The sequence below is a fragment of the Anabrus simplex genome, chromosome 11, assembly GCF_040414725.1.
Source record: "Anabrus simplex isolate iqAnaSimp1 chromosome 11, ASM4041472v1, whole genome shotgun sequence".
Taxonomy (NCBI): domain Eukaryota; kingdom Metazoa; phylum Arthropoda; class Insecta; order Orthoptera; family Tettigoniidae; genus Anabrus; species Anabrus simplex.
Genome location: NC_090275.1, coordinates 129,526,734 through 129,550,654, shown reverse-complemented (window position 1 = coordinate 129,550,654; position 23,921 = coordinate 129,526,734). Strand labels below are relative to the sequence as shown.

Sequence of the window (23,921 nt, the reverse complement as noted above, 5' to 3'; positions counted from 1 at the left end):
ATGAAAAAAGAATATTTTGTTCACATTGATGTTTTCACGGTCCGTACTTGTCGACATGATATGGGCTTTTGCCGTGTAAGAAAACAAGCTCAAATGTTTCGCAGAGAATTTTGTTTCACGTCTTGAGAAGAAAATCTCGACTGTTCACGAGCAATAATGAGGGTTTGAATTTGCACATTAGTACGATTTGTCTGGTTGGTTGAGATGGATTCCTTGATGCGAGTCCCAAAACAGCAATAGCTGAGCACGCTCTATCGTTGGGTCATGATGTCGTGTTCCAAGATTTTCGAGTTCTTACCCACACTAGACTACATACGGGAAGCTGTGGAAATACGTAGAAATCCTAACAATTTCAACAGGGACACTGGCTATCATTTAAGGAATACGTCGTTGTCAGTCATTGAAGGTTTACGTCCTTCCCTGTCCTTTCACTATCGTTATTTCCTCATCACCAGATGTGTGTACAGCTGCCTCTCAGACTGGTCGCGTGCTATGTAGACTGCCGGTAAAACTCCCAGTTTTGGTTCGGGGAGCTCTTTAGAGCCACTCCATTGGGCCCGCCGTGTTGCGGACTGCACCCTCCACTACATATTTGATATACATATACTAAGATTTTATTTATTTATATACAAAATGCAGTCTTTGATTTTTCATTATTTGTTTTTGTCTTTGGTGCTCTTTCTTGTCATCTATATACAAACTTCAAACACTGAAAGGCATTCGCGTGGGTTTTGCATGAGCAAATGTTGTCAGAATTTCTCTAAAGTCTAAGTTTTTGCATTGCCATTTTCTATTACGAGAATGACGAGAGAGCTCTAGCATCTGTCTCGGGTATTGTTAGTAACACTCTTTAATGCGACCCACAAGTTTGTAAACAAATCTTACTGTTTGTGTTTTTGATCATGCGCAATATTTCTTTTGGTGTGACTGTATTCTTTCCATGATCCAAAATCGAACTTATATGTAAAACTTCAAGATACAGTTCAATGACGTTGATATCAGACACTTTGGTTGTTTTGTCACTTAAATATCTTTCAAGGTCCAAATATTTTCCTGGAAGTTGAGCAACATTACCAAAATTCTCCACACTTGTTGGTGTTCTTTCAACGCAGTTCTAAACTTTATCCACTAATGGATAAAAACGCCCATAAAGGTTTCTTCAGGTGACGATTGTACTTCCTCAGAAGACTCATACAAAAATAACACGTTTTCGTTTACGAATCCTTTTTCGGGAAGAATCTGTTTAAAAACTCCAAACATTTATTGAACTTTTCAGAACAGTCACTGATGTCTACCTCTTTCCCTTGTATGCTTTTACTGATCAAATTAACTTCAAAAAGAATGCCATTCCACAACATCAAAGTTACGATGAAGGAAAAGTCTCCCATCTGATTAGTCAAAGATTGAGCTTCAGAGGCTGTTTGGGGGTCATCAATTTTGTCGCCTAACTCAACCAATGCATCCTTAACTTCCGCGTATTGGTATCTAACATCCTGAATAGCACTTATGCGTGATTCCTAACGCGTTTCACGCACTTGCTTTAAAGTAAGTGCTTTAGTATGGTCGCTTATTACACACCAGCGCTTCGTTGAACTAGAGAAGATGGTAAAGAGGCGTTGTAAAATACCAAATAAAGATGTAGACTTAACTGATGATTTTGCTCCATCAGCAGTTACTAGGTTTAGGCTATGGCACCCACAAGGAATGAACACAGCCAACGGAAAGTTGGCAGTACATCGGCTTGAACTCCTTTATGTACACCTGACATGTTGGCGCCGTTATCGTATCCTTGACCACGATAGTTTGTCATGTTCAAACCACACTCTTAATTTTTTTTGAACAGCAAGTCAGCGAGAGCATCTCCAGTGATTTCTTTGGCAACTCGATAGGCTGTAAAGCTTTCTTTTACTTTGATCTTCCCATCATCATCTTCAGTGACGTAGCGAATCATTCATGAAACTTGCTCCTTGTGACATGTGTGGAGTACAATCAAGGACAACGGAAAAATATCTGGCTTCCTTTATTTTCGTCAAGATACTTTGCTTTACTGAGTCACCTAGCTCATTTTGTATTGACACACTTATTAAATGAAATTGTGTTTCTTTGTTGGTTAGTTATACGTCTTAAGTGTTCCATCACTACATTATCAAATTTTCGTAAAAGTTGCACAAGTCCAAGAAATTTTCCACTATTTCTTGTGAAAATTTTGGAAGACGGCCCATGAAAAGCCATACTGTGCCATGCCAGTTTCCGCTAACCGTCGCAATACTTCTTCTGAACGCTGAGCCTCAGTTCCAATTTGCTTCATGATGTGCTGGTTGATTGATGAGTCTCCTTTAATTCTTTTCCTGCTTCAAACCATGCAGCCATATTTTTGAAATGGTCTGGTGACAACTCATGGGATTTTAAACGTCTGCCATCTTTTCCAGTTGTTAAAACCCATTGCTTGACCAAAATGTGACTTTGATGAGGGATTAAACAATCCACAACAGAGGCAATAGAATCTGATTTTTCTGAATACATCAACGATTGCCTTGATATTTTTTCTCCATTTTACAAAAACCGATACCAAAATTGGTTTGAAAAGTGCCTATTTTCGTAATTTTTTGGGTAATCATGGTCTACTTTAGAATTTCAGTCGGCCCTTTCAAAACAAACTCATCACGTTGAATGTGCGCTGGCCACGTTGCAGGATCTAAAGTAATCACCGGCACTTGCTCCGATTTGAAAATAAATTCAATTTCAGTTTCAGTGTCTGTTGACACATCACTATCACGATCCCTTGTAACGGTATCATCAGTAGGGGAAGGTGCAGGCCTCTTCACTACTACTGTATGGTCTCAGTCGCGGCAACATTTTGTGTTGTATTAGTTTTTTAAAAATGAGTTTTGGCACTTTACTTAATAAAGCATCATTCACTAACTCACTTTCCTTGTACAACTTTCACCTTTGCACCCCTGACAACATTTTCGACGTAATTCTTGAGTTTTCCACTAACCACTATCACTATGCACTTCACAACAACATCGTTCAGTATTCATAAAGCTCGTAACGCAATAAACTATTAGCAACTGGCATAAACAGCGACGAAGTGTCTATATCAATGTCACTATAAAACCAAGTAACAAAGACAAGTGTAAACTGTGTCCGACGCGCACTGCGGGTGGGCGCCGATAAGTCACGATCCTACTCCCACCCTCACCACCTGCTACCACAGCGGACAGCGCTACTGCAGTGCATTATGCATAGAGAGAATTTGTGCCCACTCAGTCATGCATCCATTTTATTATTGTATAATACAGAGACCAATACAGTGGTCTATAGAATTAGACTACAATCGCATAAAATATATCTCTTTTACACACAAAGGCGTCCCCCCCCCCCGCGCGATCGCGGCGTCTAAGGCGACCGCCTCGGTCGCCTCACCCACGCGACGGCCCTGCAGACTGATTCTGATGGTGTCCACTTCGAATGCTAGCACTGTAGCGCGTGCGTGAGCCATCTGGTGACGAATGAAGTACCACTTACACTTCTGTTACTAACGTCCAAATTAAAACCTTCATTATTGTAGAAGTCTTCCTCGTGGACAGTCGAGAAGACGTGGAGCAAAGTTCTCTGCGAGACGTAAAGACTAAGAAAATAATAAACAATATGATTCATACAATTTAATGTACTAACAGAACAGAATTTTAATGCAATCTTTAAGTCTCTGAGGAGCACGAAACAGCAGTTTATATACAACATCCTACAGTGTGTTTTCACAGTTGCTTCAAGTATTTACAACAACGTTTATTTCGGCAAGTAAACAATTCTTGGATACGTCTGTGGACTTACTGGCTGGCGTTGCTGTTGTGGCTGTTGGTACACAAGCTGCTCCCTAGGAAGCGCTGCATACGCCTGCTGCAGCTGTTGCTCCTGTTCCCGCGACAAGAAGGTGTAGGTCGGTTGTGAGGATTGCTGAGGCTGTGGAGCCGACTGCGACTGCTGCCTCTGCTTGGCACTGTTGAGGTTATCTCGCTCGATATCCTCCAGTCGTATCTGCTTCTCCACAGCTGCCACCACCGTGAGGGTGGCCAGCACAGCCAACACCGCTGAGGTCCGCATCTGCAACAGTAACCGGTCACACACCATTTGTCATCTTATATTCCACACAAATTCCAAGGAAATGAGTAGCGCAATTCCGGTACTGATATTTCACAAACATTTGTACAGACTTCCAATTCCGTATTCTAATTGTTCATGATCTGTAAATCACTTTTTAATGTGCGTTGAAAAATATATGACATGCAATATATATAATAGGAGTTTTGTCTGTACATTGCTCTATAATTTAAAAAGGATTTCTGTATCAGCCGTGTCCACAGTAACAAGGAAATGCACTTTTTAATTTTCCGTAATTTCTGTCTGTCTGTCTGTCTGTCTGTCTGTCTGTCTGTCTGTCTGTCTGTCTGTCTGTCTGTCTGTCTGTCTGTCTGTCTGTCTGTCTGTCTGTCTGTCTGTCTGTCTGTCTGTCTGATGAGTCTAGTGTCAGACCTAAGACAAAAAGCTGGTTAATAGAGCAAACGCCTGAAAAGCCTTACATCTGATCTGTTTTTGACATGTTCTGTTGGTGAAAAATATCTAATTCCTCCATGAGAATTCAGAATTTTCCATTCGGAATTGCTAGGCGGGCAATAATTCCATTGTGGAGATTTATCTCCCGTATGCAGTTATCAGACTATGCCTCTTATAAGGGCTTCTGATAAGTTCACCTGCCCGAGAAAACAAATTACAAAAAACAAAAAAACCCTTATACTCTTTAAAATTATCTAATAATAAAAGTATTGTTTATGTTTATAAATTCTTCTCTGTAACTTTTGGAAATGCACATTCAATAAAGCTCAGTAAAGAGGCCCAACCCCTTACCATCTCCTCTATTGTTCACATCCTCCTACCCACCTCCCTCATCCATCAAACCTCCCCAACCCGCCCGCAACTCTTGGCCAGAGCGAGGGCGTTACCCTCTAGGTGGCCCACCCCACCCCTTCAGGATGGGGAATGAAAACGAGAACAGTAAGTAAGTTCACCTGCATACACCCCAGCGTCAGTGGGTAGGGTCTGACACATCCCACTCTGATGAGTCTACTGTCAGACCTAAGACGAAACGCTGGTTAATAGAGCAAACGCCTGAAAAGCCTTCCATCTGATCTGTTTTTGACGTGTATGTATGTATGTATGTATGTATGTATGTATGTATGTATGTATGTATGTATGTATGTATGTATGTATGAATACGCATCACGAGAAAACAGCTGAAGAGAATTTAATGAAAATCGGTACGCAAAGTCGGGGAATAAGTCACTACAATCTAGGCTGTAAATAATTGTATTCACGCTGAGAAAAATGGTAGGCCTAAAATTTATTCTCAAATATTATGTTATTAGTGGTCGGATCGATAAATACTACATAATTAAAGCTATATATAGTATTAAATTTCCGATCATTTATGTCTTATACATTGTACCCTACTGGCTATGATCACAGAGATATTCATGAATTTGGATTTTTGTTACTAAGCCCATATCAGCGCCGAGTCACGAGAACATGGGAAAACAAAATTTAATTACGATCAGTATGGAAATTCGGAGAATAAGGAACTACAGCCTACGCTACAAAGAATTTAGAAGACGCCCTAATATCACAGAATCGAAAGAAAACTAAATGTGAAGGGCTACAATATAGAAAGCTCATAAAATTGATCAACAATAACATTGCATTGACCATTGTTTGTTGTGGTGTGCTTTGTATCTTCTGTTACCACTCATCTCCGATAGATAGGATTACTGCTGCTTACCGAGTATTTTTTTAAAATTTGCTTTACGTCGCAGCGACACAGATAGGTCTTATGGTGACGAAGGGATAGGAAAGGGCTAGGAGTGTGAAAGAAGCGGCCTTGGCCTTAATTAAGGTACAGCCCCATCATTTGCCTGGTATGAAAATGGGAACACCATCTTCAGGGCTGCCGACCGTGGGGTTCGAATCCACTATATCCAGGATGCAAGCTCACAGCTGCGCGCCCCTAACTACACGGCCAACGCGCCCGGTCGTATCGAGTGTAACAGCCTGGCTGAATATTGGCGGGAAGTAGCTGGGGAGTTAGATAACTTTCTTGTTTAGCATGCCATTCCTCTGGTTCATAAATTTTGTTATACTACTGGTACGTAACACACTGGTTCATCATAGCATTCGAGCTATTCAATGCCTACTCTGAGGCGCTGATTGGAATGAGCAGTCTGCATAATTAACGGAATAATGGCAGAGGAGCTCACGGCTGTCTGCGGCCTGGTCATTCCAGCTCTGGAAGTTTGGACTGTTAGATCGGCACCGTAGTACTGTTCGTTAAAAGTGAGAAAATGTGCAGTTTTTAATTTGATCGAGTATTTTATATGATAACATTGCTTTTAATCGCCCACATTCCTACTGACGTTTTTGCAATGACCTATGTTGACTTCAGTTAGGAAAACCACAAAGCCAGTCCTTGTGAGAATTCCGTAGCGAAACACGGGTATATCAGCTCGTTTGTATAAAGTCGATATAAATGCGAAACCGGTGATTTTTCAAGTAATACTTTAATAGGTAATAATAATGATTTTTACGTCCCGGAGGTTGCGGAATGTTGTCCGACAGGAGTTATTTTACGTGCCAGTAAATCTACCGACACAAGGCTGATGTATTTGACCATCTCCAAATACTACCGGACTGAGGCAGGATCGAACCTGCGAAGGCTTTACCATCTGATGTACTCAGCCGGGCAAATGATACTTTATTTATTGTTAAAAGCGAGAAGTTTGCACAGCCTGCAAATATTATACCAAGATGGTAGATACAATTGTGACAGCAGAACAAAAGCGGTGAGATGGGGCTGTACCACACCCAGCCCCCGAACCATAGGAAATAACCAATGAAGATTAAAATCCCGATCCGGAATGTCAGCACGTTAACCATTTTACCATGGAGTCATGTGTCGCAAATTCATGAACATGAGTTAATTTTGTGTGCCATCGGACGTGAAGTGAGCAGGTTCCGCAACCTCGGCGTCAAAGTAGCCACTAGGTCGTCAACCTCATCAGAGGCGTTAATGAATAGCAAGAGAGAGAGTGAACCTCGGTGCCGGCACATAGCCTACTTCTGTGGAATAGTACCAAGAGGGTCTACAGCGTCAACAGCGTCATGACTATGTCCTCACTCCATGAACACTGTGGAGGATTTTGGCACGCACCTCTCCTACCCTACCGGCCAACATTCTGATTACCGGGCGAGTAGGTGCGTGGTTAGGGTCACGTAGTTGTCAGCACTGTCGGCAGCCCGGAAGACGGTTTTCTGTTTTCACCCCAGGCAATGTTTGGATTGCACCGTAATTAAGGTCACGGCCATTAAGGGTTGCCATAACGACACCAACATCGACAAGTTCCAACCATAGGCGCCGAGTCTGGGGACGCAATCGCGTTTTTGCTCCCGGAAGAATATTTGATATTTTCATCCTTGCCCCGTGCTCAAGACAGCGCCTATGATTCCAACGAGTGTATTTGGGTAATTCCATATGAACTGTCCCGTCCGTTACCAAAAGACACAGATGTGAATGTTAAAAAACAAATAGAGAAATAATAAGAAATCATACTTTATGTAAAACACCTACTGTACAGACCACTCGAAAATAATATAATATTCAGTGTTGTCTGTAAGTGACAGATGGGACAGCTCATGTGGAATTACGTACTCATTTCACAATAACACGAATAAATGAAAACTAAAAACAGTATATATTTACCATTGCTTATTCATGACACAGAAGTGCCCTGACGCTGATACCAATCATACTTTTCCGAACGTGACACACTTTTCAGCAACTCATCATTTTTTAAATGTAATCATAAAATTCCTACTAAGAGATTTCTTCAAAATATCGCAGCAATAATATTGATTTACCAGATTCTACTTTCAGTCTATTTCTGCCATCTGTCCATTGTGAATTCATTAAAGAACAACTTCTTTCCACGCATGCATTATGGCCAGGTTAAAAGAAATAGAACTGAGCCAATTTAAGCGATTCAGAATATTGCTCACTGGATTCACATTGAACCCATGTATTAGTAGCTAGCATGGGTACAAAAGAATTTTCATTATTATTCAAGACGCTGCTCCCGGGCGGAAGTACATAGTGTTGGCGTCACACTCTTGTTCAGTATGACCAACCAAAAAAAATCCATTCCCTTTCAAAAACATTTTTTCGCAAAATTTTAAATAATTTGCTCTGATTTTAAAAATTCAGGACATTTAGGGATGCTCAAATTGAGGACAATCCCGCTTTTTCAGGCCGTATGGCAACGCTACTCTTATCCCTTTCCTATCCGGTCGTCAACAGAAGACCTGTCTGTGTTCGTGCGACGTGAAAGTAATTGTAGAAATAATCGACAGTTGAACTCAATGAGCTACGAATTTTACGTATATAAATATAAAGTATGAGAATATATTCTTTATTGATTCCTAAAAATTACAGTCGTTTTCTTAATCATCATTATCCGGTCGATTAGATTAGCAGTTTGCCGCTACGAGCGCTAATGTGGAGCAAGGAACAGGAAACAAGCGATGTTTAGGCCAGAAGTGATTTTCGATATTTTAAACTTTTTTAAAAGGTTTGATGGAGCTTGAAACCGTTCCGGGCTCTTTAGCCTCCAACTTTCGGCACAATTGGGGAAATTGCTCGCTCAATTTTACGTTTTTCGTAGTCTGCTAAGAAATATTCGGCATTACGACCGCGACCAGGTCCAGAGCGAACGTCAGGCTGGGAGACGGTTCAGTTTGCAGGGTCCGTGTCGAGAGGCCTAAACCTACTGCAATACGTTCATAAGTAAGAACGTTCAATATTTGAATATTTTTCGGACAGATTACAGTATATTAAAATTTAGATACAGTACTAAGTCAACTAATATTGTGGGTTAAAGAAACACATTAATTATCCACATTTTCATTTGCAACCATTTCAGCATAAAGCTTCATCCCTTTCTCTAAAGCCAGGATCAAGTTCAAAGTGTAATTTTTTAATAGGATGTTGGTGCTTAAAATAGGGAGTTAATAGACTCAATTAAAATGATATCGCCTCTAAATGATAAGGTATTGAAAATACGTGGACCGAGCTCGACAGCTGCAGTCGCTTAAGTGCGGCCAGTATCCAGTAATCGGGAGATCGTGGGTTCGAGCCCCACTGTCGGCAGCTCTGAAGATGGTTTTCCGTGGTTTCCCATTTTCACACCAGGCAAATGCCGGGGCTGTACCTTAATTAAGGCCACGGCCGCTTCCTTCTAATTCCTAGGCCTTTCCTATCCCATCGTCGCCGTAAGACATATCTGTGTCGGTGCGACGTAAAGCAAATAGAAAAAAAAAGAAAAAAAAGAAAAAAGAAATACGTGGACATGGTGAGTCCTCCGGACCTATCATCGTGGAACCGGAAGCATACTCATTGCTTTAACGTCCCACTAACTACTTTAACGGTTTTCAGAGACGCCGAGGTGCCGGAATTTCACCTGCACGGGTTGGCGTATTTGAGAACCTTCAAATACCACCGGACTAAGCTGACGAGACCAGCAGAGCTACTCAGCCCGAGAAATACGTTGAAATGCAGATTTTAAAGATCACAATATGAAGATTTGAATGGAGCAAATGTTTCTTGATTTACACAGGGAGACTTTCAACAACATTGATTGATTGATTGATTGATTGATTGATTGATTGATTGATTGATTGATTGATTGATTGATTATCAGACTGAATTGTTTTTCTTAAAACTCTATTAAACGCTAGATTGGAAATACATGAAATGCTAGATGTAGTGAAAGTGATGAAGCGACACTCGTGGTATCGAGTTCTGCTGCACTTGGACCCGCCAGCCATTTCGAGAATCAAACCAGGAGATTGTAGGGATCATTCCAAACTATTTCCATTTTATATAATAGTTATTACATGGAATTCGAACCCTTACCTAGGTATTATATAATTTAGGCAGTCTGCCTGTCAATTTCGACGTTCCGTTTGACTCCAGACTAAATGTCAGACAACTATCGCACCGACCATGCGCTAGGACTGGGAAGTAAGCGGTCACACTAATCAGAATGGAGGTGTCGGTGAAAGTGGTCGCCAGCCCGCACCTCGCCGTGTTTTGGTAATTATTTCCCATATCAACACCGGAAGTAAAGTACCCCTATTTGAAGATCCTTCGGTCTGTTTTCATGTAAATTGCCCGTATTTCCGCTTTCGTCTTCCCCGTGATAATGGGCACCACGGGAGGACTGAAACAACTCCTTCTCAGTCGTCGTGCTGGTGGTGATTATTGTTTTAAGAGGAACTATAACTGGCAACCGTCCTCTATATAATCCGGCGCCATGGCTAAATGGTTAGCGTGCTGGCCTTTCGTCCCCGGGGTCCCGGGTTCGATTCCCGGCAGGGTCGGGAATTTTAACCTTAATTGGTTAATTTCACTGGCACGGGGGCTGGGTGTATCTGTCGTCTTCATCATCATTTCATCCTCATCACGACACGCAGGTCGCGTACGGGCGTCAGATTAAAAGACCTGCATCTGCCGAGTCGAACCTGTCCTCGGACACTCCCGGCACTAAAAGTCATACGCCATTCCATTTATCCGCTGTGTAACACTAATCACTGAGAAAAAATGGAAGGGATTAAGCTATCGTGCAAAGAAAGAGAAGGGCCACGAAGGGCGTGAAAACGGAAGATTCCCCAGGCCTCGAATGCTCTGATACCGTCGGGTCGGAAAAGAACAAGAGTTGACCAAGGGAGGTCGGATATAGGGTTACCATATTCTGAAATGAGGGCATCCTCAACGGGACTGATAAACACGAATGAAACATTATTAGTTCAATATTATGTTGTCACATATCTAGATTTCCATACGAAACAAACAAAATAAAACATCGCACATCGAGCGCATGTCCCACTTTCCTTTGTTGACCCACATATTTAAAATAGCTTTTGCAGTTCACATGTGTAAAATTAAATGTTACCATTGCAATACCTTTGTCCACTTTGCCACTGCAAAGAAGAGCTGTGCAATTTTAACTAATTCAATAAATTGTTCTTCAATATTACGTGCACCATTTCTTCTGGCTTAGTTCTAGGCTAGCTTATAATCGAATAACAAACGGTGTAGTTCGATAATCGATATAAATGTACATTTAACTTGTTGACGATACGAAATGAAAACAAAAATAAAATCTTACTTCTCAAAAATAAAAAATATGGACATTAGCAAAAATCGTAAAAATGTACGGTGATGCCACGGACATGCGCCTTAGTCGGATAGGACAGATGAAAGTGAGGAGGCTGACCCTGGTCACCAACCCACTCTCCCCTGGCACGGGATACAGCCCCCACGGCTGGAGGAAACTGCCTTCTCACCTAGGGGTTGTTTGAATAGGCTCTTCAAACGTAGCTACTGGTGTTCTATGACTTGCTCTCTGGCTATGTCAGCACCACGGAGTTCTACTGAACGGACCAAGAGCATCGGGCTACTGGATGGCAGAGTAAAGCGAGCGTCTGTGGCTGACTTCCACATGCCGACGCTGTAGGTACTGCGACGGTAACACAGTGCCTCGCTTCTGCACGCCGTGAATCACTCCAGGGCAGACACAAGTTATGTTCACCCCACGTGTTCCGTTATTTCAAGAAATGCTCTAGTAATTACTATTTATGAAGAGAGTTGGTAAAACCGTTTCGGATGTGCTGAAAGTATTCGTCCCGAAGGCTCGCTGGATCCTCAAATAACACCACGACATGGCGGCCAGTACAGAGCGAGTTGGCTGCGTGGTTTACGTTCGAGCCCAGCCAACTACTTGTACGTGTTTGTGCAGCTTCTCGTCTAGACTCGAGTCCGCTAGCCCGGGATCGGACAACATTCGGATAGGATAGATGGAAGTTAGGAGACAGGCACAGCAAGTAATCTAAGAAGTAATAAAAATAAGAAGAATGGTTAAACGCAGACCGTTGGTACAAGGGCCACGGGTACGATTCCCGGCCGGGTCAGGGATTTAAACTTTCGTTAGTTAATTCTTTGGCTAAGAATTCATCTTCACAGACGCGCAGGTCACCCATAGCGAGTCAATTAGAAAGACCTGCATCACTCCCCTCTGCCTTATACACACAACAGGTCATCAGCCCCAGCATTTGTCTCGTGTGAAAATGGAAAACCATCTTCCGGCCTGTCGACAGTGCAAGCTGATAGATATAAGACCGAAACCGCACAGCCACTTGGTCAGATTAGTTTCGTCTAGACTCCTAGATAATGAACACCTTGTGTTATACACACACATGCAGCTGCGATGTCCTCGATTGAGGAAAGAGAAGGGAGACCGACAGCGCTGAACTGAGGTGAGAGTGCCACGCAAGAAGTGGTCGCTTCCCTTACTGGAAGTAAAAGTGCTCATTACAACTTTCTGAACGCGCTCGTTTTAAAAACGATCCCTTATTATTCTTCTCATAATAAAACTGACGCTTTCGCTTGATACTCCTGCCGAGGGCGGGTCCAGCCTCCAGTAGGCTATGCCTGTCCATGACATTTCTTCGACTTGAAGAAGGCTGCGATATGATGTAGCGATCACACGAGGCACTCCAGATAATCCTCCCTCTAAAATCTCTGAAACCCGTTCCCTTCATTTACACGGTTACATAAATAATAATGTTATTTGTTCTTACGCCCCAGTTTTCGGAAACGCCGAAGTGCCAGAATTTTGCCCAGCAGGAGTGCCAGTACACGACGCTGACCACTGGACTGAGCGAGGATCGAACCTGCTCAGAACGCCAATGCTCTGCCGTCCGAGCTTGTGGCGACCGTGGCCTAAATTAAGGTACACCCCAGCATTTGCCTGGTGTGGAAATGGGAGAGCACGGAAAACCATCTTCAGGGCTGCCGACAGTGGGATTGGAACCCACTATCTCCCGCATGCGAGCTCACAGCTGCGCGCCCCTAACCGTACGGCCAAGTCATCCGGTTAATATATATAATTAATTAAATGAATAAAAGAAGATAAAAACTCCACCTTGACTCCTCTAATAATAGCTGTTTTCGTTCTTCAGGATTTCTTCTACATTTAGGGAATGTAATTGTCAAGCAGGAAGGTTGCAGCACCTGTTAATACAGGCATACATGAATGCGCTCACCACTTGCCATTGGAAAAAGATCCTCCTTAACCTCAAGCTTCGGTTCGCCTTGGTCTTTGACTTTGAAATGGGCAGTATATGTTTCCAGTCATTCGACCGGGGCAGGAATGGAATGAATGAAGCCCGCATCTAGCGGCGAGGATAGCCTGTCGCACTTCTCTGGGGCAATGATTAATGAAATGAAATGATACTGGAGAGTGTTGCTGGAATGAAATATGACATCGAACACCGGAGAACCCGGACAAAAACCTGTCCTGCCTCCGCTTTGTCCAGCACAAATCTCACATGGAGTGACCGGGATTTGAACCACCAAACACAGCAGTGAGCCACGGAGGCTCACGTCCGCAGTATAATCGTTATCAGTGCCTTACTTGAAGCTTGTCTAAAGTACCAGCGACCTTCAGCTATCACCTAGTGCGTACCGTCAAAACAAAGAGATAAGTTACTCCACATGCAGAAGTGTTTCTACAGAATGTACTAGCTTGTGCTCACGATGTCTTAATTAGTGGTGGGCCCATCAATTGAAGCAAATCTCTGCGACATTCTGCGCGAAATATGAAGTAATAACAGCAAACAACTACTTGTTTTCTTTCGTTAAATTGTACTTATTTTTATCGTCCTTCAAGATGTCAAGCCCGCCTGGTGGCCATGATCGTTAAGGCGACCCACACTTGAGGGGAAAGGAACACGTGCAAGATCGACTATAGTGCACATCAAACCCTTGACGTCTTCGCTTACGTGTGAACAAAGGTGTAAGATAGATAAACGGTTACTATTCTGCCCTTTGATAGAATAACTCCTTAAATACTGAAGCCTATTCCTACCGAGTACATCCGTACTATTGTAATAACTTGAATTACAGAATCTACGTCGATACAGACGCATTCTAATGAGTCTTCACACGTCTCTAGAAAGACCTTTCCAATGTCTAAGTGTTCAGTGTTGTATATAGTATGTTAATTATAATCTGGGAATATAATTGTTCAAGAGCAGTGTGAAATCTGTGACTGGTGCATGTGATATTGACGTGCTCAATTAATGTGACTTGTGACTATCCATCGATATGAGCCTGCGTTTCATCCGATAAAGTGATAATTTGGAAACTACAAGAGAAGTGTTCAGTTCTGTAGATACCGGGATAAATTAATTTAAGGCATTATTTTATGTATTCGTGATAAGTGCGAATATCCTTGCATCACAGAACACTGTGTGAGCCAGTGTTGATCGATAGTGACGGTTTACTATTTGAAATCACCGTTAACTCAGTCGCGGCCGCTTAGATCGAGCTGCCTATCCGTAAACACGACCAAGACGGTTGCCAGAATCTAGATAAATGCGGCAGCTGCAGACAGGACTTCGAACTAGGCTCGCAAGCAATTCAATGTGAAGGCGCCTGTGAACTCTGGTATCACAAAGACTGTGAGGGCTTAAAACAACGAGAATTCGATATCATCAGTAGAACTAACATGGCTCTGCGATAAATGCAAAACAGCACTAAAGACAACGGAATTACAAGGAGATGCAATGCACCAATTGATGATCAAACTGGAGGAAATCGTAAGAACCCTCGTATAGATCAACTGGTGCAAAGAGTAAACTTCCTAGAAAGTCACATCAAAGAAAAAACGGAAGAGAATGTAAACTCTCCAATAAAACTACTCACACAGAAAATCGATTCTCTAGAAGAGCATATCAAAAACATTCTAGAGGTCAAAGATAAAGAGAAACCTACAAAGTCTTTCACCAAAGACATTTCATCAAACCCCAGACCATCAGTTATAGCGTCACAAACTACATCTCCTTGTCAGCAGTCAAACGAGGTATTTGATCCTAATTTTAGTCTCATCGAAGCACGGAATAGTGATATCTACCCAGAACAGGCAGACAAGCAGCTTGGTCTACACAGGGACGTAGAAGAAGGAGCAGTAGAACGTAAAGCATGGCTATACGTAGGTAACCGTCACGAGCTTCCTTCAAAGAAATGATAACATGGAATGCGAACATCAGCATTCAAGGTGGGAATACCTGTTCATCATTACGCCACGACGCAAGAGGAGGAATTTTGGCCCCAAAGATTGATCATAAGACGGTTTAATTTTCGGAGGTCAAGACGGCCATCCGAAGCAGTTGACCTCCGAAACTATTGAACTATTGAAACTATTAACTAGGAATAATAAACACGACGAAACTCCAATAAGGAACCTCGCGATCAAAGAGACATGTAACATAGGAACTGATATTAAATGTTTAATATGGAACATACAAGTGTATTTGGTGCATTACCTTGCGATAAATTCTCTCAATATGATGTAGTCGTGCTTACAGAAACATTCTCATTGGAAGAAATTCACATAAATAATAAATTCGCAATTCAAGGTGACTCTTGGGAGACCAAAGGGAGAGCTAGCATGTCGATTGTCAGCTAGAATGTCACTTTCAGTATAGTGCATAAGACAGACAATATTTTAATGATCAAAACAGCACCCTTATCCGTTTTTCAACCTAAATGGAAAGAACACGACATTATAAATGAACTGATATCAGGTATCTCTAAATTGGGAAACACAGATCATCTCATAATTTCTGGAGACCTAAACTGCCGTATAGACGTTGCAAACAAACAAGCAGTTACCTGGAGACAGAGGGATTTTCAGTACTGAACAAGAAGAATGAGAAGACATAAATAGGCCCAAATGGAAGCAGCACTATTGATCTTATATTCAGCATTAAGATATGTCCCAAGGAAGTGACGCCATCGGTACTAAAAGAAATAGCAATAAGGAAACACCTACCAGTAGAAATTGTCATAACAGGAAACTTCGATTCGTTAATGAAAACCAAGCACAAGAAGCTGCCGCTGCGGGTAGCCTGCTCTCTATTAGTACCAACTTAAATGGGCCCCTTCAACACATAGAACGTTAGTTCCACGAGATAACAAAGAAAGGAAGTCTAAACCATGGTTTAACCATATCTGCTGCAAAACCAGGAAAGAAGCGTTAGAAGCCCTTCATAAAGCCCTGGAATTTCAAACGCCAGAAACACTTGCAGAATATTCCAAAAGAAGGAAACAGTATAAAGCAATAATTAAAGATGCGAAGGAAGAATTCCAGAAAACGTCAGAAGAAAATATGATCAAGAAAGCAGAAGAGGAACCATTTTCAATCCTGAAGCAGAGACAACCAAAATATACGAGGCAGATCCCAGTACAAACCTGGGAAGATCATTTCACTAAACTACTACAAGCAAAGGAAACCCGAGACTCGACTGAAGATAGTGACTGGGATACAGCACCAATTGAATTCTTCACAGTTGACGAATTAGAAGAAGTCGTCCGTGAGAGTAAGACCAGGAGAGCAGGAGGTCCAGATAACATACTCTACGAACATATCAAAGACATCTGGGCAACCCTAAAAGAACCTGTCACGGAACTTACGAATCAATGTCTCAAACAAGGAAGAATGCCAGACAAATGGCGGGAATCAACTTTAAAAGTGATGTACAAGGGTAAAGGAGATGTGAGTGATCCGAAAACCTACCGTGGAATCGCTCTTGAGTGCACATTACTGAAGATTCTTACAAAAAAAAGAAAAAAAAAAACACTGACAAATCGATTGAGGGATATAGTAGATGATAAAATACCGGGAGAACAGTTCGGATTTAGAAGAGGCAGATCAACAATCCAGGCAATCAATTGCTTGCTTGAAGATATATAAGAAGCACTCAGGTTGCAGAAAGGAAAGCTCTATGCAGTGTTTATAGATTTCCGCAAAGCCTTTGACTCCACAAGCAGGAACGTGATCCTTCGGAAACTGGAAGAGATAACAGGGAAAAACTGTTACACAAAGATTATTAAATATATATTATCAGAAAACTATGTGAGAATATGCGATGATTTAGCACAGTCAAAACCAATCCTTCAGACGGTAGGGGTCCTTCAAGGGGATCCTCTGAGCCCACTCCTTTATAATGTAATAACACATGATGTTAGAGAAGCAATTGCTACGACTCGTGCAAAAATGTATCTATACGCTGATGACATGGTAATTGTATCGCCATATCGAGATGAACTCACCAATCTGACAAATGGGTCAAAAGAAAACTATTTAGAAATTAATGATCAGAAGACAGTAGTCATGGTTTTTAGAAGGGGGGGAAGAAGAGCTGCATCAGATAGGTTCACCTTTAAGGATTGTCAATACATTCAAGTATATCGGAATGACTTTTCAGACAACTGGAACCACATTTACAGCTCACATAAAGGAAAGGACTCTGGCTGCAATCATAGCAATAAATGACATAGATCAGCTTAGTCAACTGTCAATCAAAACGGCCTTGAAACTCTTCCGCCTCAAAGTTACTCAACTGTCACCTACGGCATTGAAACAATTTGGACGTTCCTGAAAAAGAAATATCTAAAAGAGATAGAAAGGTGAAAGCAATTTTCCTTAAAAACACACCCTCTAGACTTGTGTATGAACTGACCCGAGAACCATCCTTCATTGAGGACTTGCGACATACAATGACTCTACAATCAACAAAGGCATATCAAGAGCTCTTACATGAATTAAAATTAAAGAAGACAAAAATTTGGAGTGATTTCTATATAACGGATGCAATGACAACAGTCAATTGGTGTCAGAGTTGCTTCGACCTCAGACAGTGACCCGTGCAGGTGTCCATGGCTTCCATCACAAGGCATGTGTTGTACCTAGATTTCACGATCCGAACCATGACTGTGTATGTCGATGGTGTGAGAAGTTCTGTGGTCGTTACCACGCACTGGAGTGCCCGAAGAGACCGTGTTCTCTGACAAAACTTTGTAGTGATTAAGTTTATACCCCTGCACCTTGTGCGATTTTCTGTGTAAATAATCACTAGATTGCGTGCCAAAAGCCTGCAAACCTCTCCGCAGTGCTCATAAGGAGTGAGGGCATATGACGCTGGTGATGGTGATTCGTCCGTCGGATGGCGACGGTAAGCCTTGAGCAGACCCCTTGGTGCTATTAGACAGGAGTAGGCTATGTGCCGGCACCGGGTTTCACCCTATCCCTACTACCATATATCACGTCATTCATTTCATCTCATTAACTCCTCTGATGAGGTTGACGTCAGGAAGGGCATCCGGTCATAAAAACCCGCCACGACAGATTCATCTCACATCATACCCGACCCCGGGACAAGGGTTGAACAACATCATCCTTCAAGATGAACTCTTCCAGCCCTATTGAACATTTACATAACAGGATATACACACCATTGGGATATAGTACCATATCTGAAGTACTTATCTGATTATTGTTTGGTCGGAGGAGCTATACCAGATGAATGGGGAGTTGCTATAGTAGCCCCTGTGTATAAAGGAAAGGGTGATAGACATAAAGCTGAAAATTACTGGCCAGTAAGTTTGACATGCGTTGCATGTAACCTTTGGGATTATACTAGATATGTTTGCGAAATTAATAACTGGTTTGATAGAAGGCACTTTCGGTTTAGGAAAGGTTATTCCACCGAAGCTCGGCTTGTAGGATTCCAGCAAGATATAGCAGATATCCTGGATTCAGGATGCCAAATAAACTGCATTGCAATTGACCTATCTAAGGCATTTGATAGGGTGGATCATGGAAGACTACTGGCAAAATGAGTGCAATTGGACTAGACAAAAGAGTGACTGAATGGGTGGCTCTGTTTCTAGAAAATAGATCTCATAGAAGTAGAGTAGGCGAAGCTTTATCTGTCCCTATAATAATTAAGAGGGGTATTCCTCAAGGCAGTATTATTGGACCTTTATGTATACTTGGGGTCTGTCATCAATGACACGGGAAGCTGTGATAAAGAGGTAAAAAGACGTATTGTCTTAGGTCGTGCTGCAATGGTTAAACTTACTAAGATTTGGCAGAACCGGGCAATATCAAAACCCACGAAGATGCGCTTGGTAGAATCACTAGTGTTCTCCGTCCTTTTGTACGGCTGTGAGACCTGGACCGTGAATGCTAAAGACAAAAAGCGCATTGATGCCTTTGAGATGTGGTGTTGGCGGATAATGCTACGTGTACCCTGGACAGAAAGAAGAACTAATGGACGAACTCTGCATCAAGAAACGCCTATCTTCCCGTGTGAGTGAGCGTTACCTCACATTTTAAGACGAGACGGAGAGAACTTGGAAAAGGTAATTTTACAAGGAAATATTGAAGGCAGTAGACCACGAGGAAGAACAGCAAGCAGATGGGCTACCACTTCAGATCATAAACCGCTCGGGATGGAGACATCTTGTCAAGGTTTCAACACGACGACTAATGATGATGTTTTCTTATATACTCTATAATTATCAATGATATGTGTAACTTTTTTTTGCTATTTGTTTTACGTCGCACCGACACAGATATGTCTTATGGCGACGATGGGATAGGAAAGGCCTAGGAAGTGGAAGGAAGCAGTCGTGGCATTAATTAAGATACATCCCCGGAATTTGCCGGGTGTCAAAATGGGAAACCACGGAAAACCCTCTTCAGGGCTGCCGACAGTGGGGTCGAATCCACTTACTCCCGATTACTGGATACTGGCCGCACTTAAGCGACTGCAGGTATCGAGCTCGGTGATATGTGTAAAGGAGTGGAATCAGAGGTAAGGCTTTTTGCGGATGACGTTATTCTGTACAGAGATATAAATAAGTTACAAGATTGTGAGCAATTGCAAAATGACCTCGATAATGTTGTGAGATGGACAGTAGGCAATGGTATGATGATAAACGGGGTTAAAAGTCTGGTTGTGAGTTTCACAAATAGGAAAAGTCTCTCAGTTTTAATTTCTGCGTTGATGGGGTGAAAGTTCCGTTTGGGGATCATTGTAAGTACCTAGGTCTTAATATAAGGAAAGATCTTCATTGGGCTAATCACATAAATATGATTGTAAATAAAGGGTACCGATCTCTGCACATGGTTATGAGAGTATTTAGGGGTTGTAGTAAGGATGTAAAGGAGAGGGTAAGACCCCAACTAGAGTATGGTTCCAGTGTATGGGACCCTCACCAGGATTATTTGATTCAAGCACTGGAAAAAATCCACAGAAAAGCAGCTCGATTTGTCCTGGGTGATTTCCGACAAAAGAGTAGCGTTAGAAAAATGTTGCAAAGTTTGGGCTGGGAAGAACTGGGAGAAAGGAGACGAGCTGCTCGACTAAGTGGTATGTTCCGAGCTGTCAGCGGAGAGATGGCGTGAGAGGACATCAGTAGACGAATAAGTTTGAGTGGTATCTTTAAAAGTAGGAAAGATCACAATATGAAGATAAAGTTGGAATTCAAGAGGACAAATTGGGGCAAATATTCATTCATAGGAAGGCGAGTTAGGGATTGGAAAAACTTACCAAGGGAGATATTCAATAATTTTCCAATTTCTTTGCATCATTTAAGAAAAGGCTAGGAAAACAACAGATTGGGAATATGCCACCTGGGCGACTGTCCTAAATGCAGATCAGTAGTGATTGATTGATTGATTGATTGATTAATGGATTGATTGATTGATTGATTGATTGATTGATTGATTGATTGATTGATTGATTGATTGATTGATTGATTGATTGATTGATTGATTGATTGATTGATTGATTGATTGATTGATTGATTGATTGATTGATTGATTGATTGATTGACCAAAGCGGACTCTGCATTGGGGATTGTTAGACACCATGAAGTACCATGTAGGGACTGGATTTTCTTTTTCAGATAAAATCTGAAAGAGAGTATCTGTCTGATGGGGGTGATTTTAATGTTGAGTTATGACTCAAGCCCTTATTATTATTATTCATATGAACTGATTAGGAGGGCGATATTTTGATTCACTAAAGGGGTGGCTATCAGTTGGATTATCTCTCACAGTTCATTCCTTTGAAAGTCAATACAACACAAATTGTTGGTTAGACAAGATACATAGAATTTTATGAACAATATAAATTCAGCTAAAATGATAAAATAGTGTGGAGAAAGTAAAACTGTCCCGCTTGTGAGTTCTGTTGCGATGTCTTTCTGTCGAACTCTCATGCTTCTGCTTACATAGTACATACGTTGCGTTTTAATGTTGATTGTGAATGGGCCTTAATGCGAGGAGGATAGGCTGCGATACAAAAATACAAGTCGAAGGTGTAACCGAGCCCACAAGTAATGTGACCTTGTGCTGTGTTCACACTACAGTGACGGTGCTTTCTCTATATTCTGAAAGTAGTAGCTGAAATAGTTCACTGCGTGAGAAAGTGAATGTTCATCCGCCTTTCTTTGAGATTATTTTAATGAGCTCAGAACAACTTGTATTCAGCTGTAATTTTCTTGTCTTGCACTGGTGAAATCTTTACCCGCAGCTGAGATGTCTGTTCTCACACATCGGTCGTGTGCTCACGTGTTCTCATTTGGTTCATAAGAAACATTTACATGGAAAACAGACTCAGTGATAAAATGTCTAGTGAGACTGGGTTCGAACCCCACTGTCAGCAACGCTGAAGAGGGGTTTTCGTAGTTTCCTATTTTCACAGCAGGCTGTACCTTAATTAAGGCACGGACATTTCGCTCCCACTCCTGGCCATTTCCTGTCCGTCGCCATGAAACCTACTGTATCTGTGTCGGTGCGACGCAAATCTAGTTGTAAAAAGAAAATGTTGTCTCCAGTGGGTAGAATGACGGATTTTCTATCGGTGCTAGAAAGATCTCGAATCTTCGGTATGCAGATGACATTGCACTTATCGCCGTGAATAAAAACGAAATAGAAGGGCCCTTCACTTTTTAAGATGAGATTGCACAAACCAGTGTCCGCTCCCCCGGCTACAGCGCGTGGGGGTGAGGGATGGAAACACCCGTCTTCTTGAAACAGGTAGCATCCCGGCATTTGCCTGGAGCTGAAATTGGGAAACCACGGAAAACACACCAGAGCCACAACACATAGCTGAGGAGGATGGCTCGTGGCTCCATCAGCAAGGGGTACAAACGTGGACTCTTGGTGGTACGGCTCCTTGGAGAAGAGCTGCAAACACAGGCCATCAGTCCCACGAGAAGAGAAGCTCGTCCTTACTGGAACATAGCGGAACCTCTGCGTTTCGCTGACAACCGCAATGCCCATGGAGGCAACTTACCCCCTGTCTCCAAACTTAGCTGAGTTCTGCCAGGCTCCTCTTAGCCTATTTGACCTCTCACTCGAACGTTGTGAAGTTGTCTTTCCTTGGCCGATATATGGGATCCCTTTCCCTAGAGGATGGTTGCCCAGATGTACTTCTTCTTGAAACAATAATCACTGAAGACAACCGCCCTAGTCGTTTAACAGCTGCCACGTCCAGGGCGAGGAACACATCATATTTTGTGTTCAGCGAAACATTTCATTCGGCAGTAATCACTATCATGGAAAGTAGGCGGTGCTGCTATCAGAACAAAGTAGCGGCCACTTCACCTGCTGTCACCAGATGGAAGACATGTACGTCTCTGACAGGCCTCCACCCTCAGTACTTTTGTTAGTAGTGATTATTGTATTTACGAATGATGTAAGCGGCATATTGTAGAGACCAGTTTGGTTGAATGGTCAGCGGGCCCAGGACGGCTCTTAACTTGGGAGCGTAGGTTGGCAACCACGGGGCCCTTAGCTGAGTCCTGGCATTGCTTCCACTTACTTGTGCTGGGCTCCTGATCCCGACGTCCTTGAAGTGTCGGATCGCTTCCATTTTTCTCACTGATTACTGTTACATAGAGCTTGGTTGCCTAGTTGTACTTCCTCTTAAAACAATAATCACCACCATCACTGAACCGTCAGCGTACTGGTATCGGGGCGCGACTTTGGCTTCCGGCCGAGTCGGGTTTTTTAATCTGAAATGGCTAATTTCCTTGGCTCGGGGACTGGGTGTTTTTGCCGTCCGCAACTCACACTATTGTGCCCTCCGGAGGGTGCGGGTCTTTCAAGTCGAACCTCATGTGTGTGTGTGTGATGAAGTAGGGAGAGGATGAAACCCGGTTTGGGCATGTAGCCTACTCATGTCGACGGTCGAATCAGCATGCCCTCAGTCCACTGCAGAGACATGCCAGCTTCCAACCATGTGAACTCGATCATGATCAGATCTCCGTGCCATCTGACAAAATCAGCCCTCCAATTTCACTTCGCCGCCACTTGAAAACGTCTGCCTGCACAATGTTCGCTGACATGGACAATGTATTCACTGAAAACAAAATGATATCTAACTCTCTCATCTTGAAGCTTTTGGCCAGAAACATAGGCTAAATAATTGCGTGTTGCACGACAAAAGCCCGAAAGCTTTGCTCCCTAAGCAACAGCGATCGGGCGTTCCGTGCCTGCATAATATTATTATAAATTAGTGTCATTGTGTAGCGAGACACTTTCACTTCGCAGCGAACACAAACAGTTACTATGAAATACTTAAATTTTAACTTCCTGTCTACGAAATATTGGCAGGAGTCGGTCATCAAGCTGGATAGCCTTCCAGGCGGTAGTCAGTCCCCGAGCGGTGGCGCTAGAATAACACCCATGGTATGCCCTGCCTGTTGTAAGAGGAGGACTGTGGGTTGTCGACCACGCTTGGTCAACTCTGGTTCTTTTCCGACCCCGACGGTATTAGAGCAATCGAGGCCTAGGGAGTCTTTCATTTTCACGCCCTTCATGGCCCTTGTCTTTCTTTGGCCGATGCCTTTTTTTTTAAGTGTCGGATTGGCTTCCATTTTTTCTCTCTGATTAGCG

General features: G+C 42.5%; 1 protein-coding gene across 2 annotated transcripts in view; it reads right to left on the bottom strand.

Moving 5' to 3' along the window:
• The window catches only part of LOC136883561 (putative uncharacterized protein DDB_G0271606), a 152,430-nt gene that overhangs the window by 24,210 nt on the left and 104,299 nt on the right, over nt 1-23,921 (bottom strand). For both annotated transcript variants that reach the window (XM_067155943.2, XM_067155944.2), the window contains exon 2: nt 3,835-4,104. In XM_067155943.2, the coding sequence (XP_067012044.2) occupies nt 3,835-4,104 (270 nt within the window). The remainder of the gene's footprint in view (nt 1-3,834; nt 4,105-23,921) is intronic.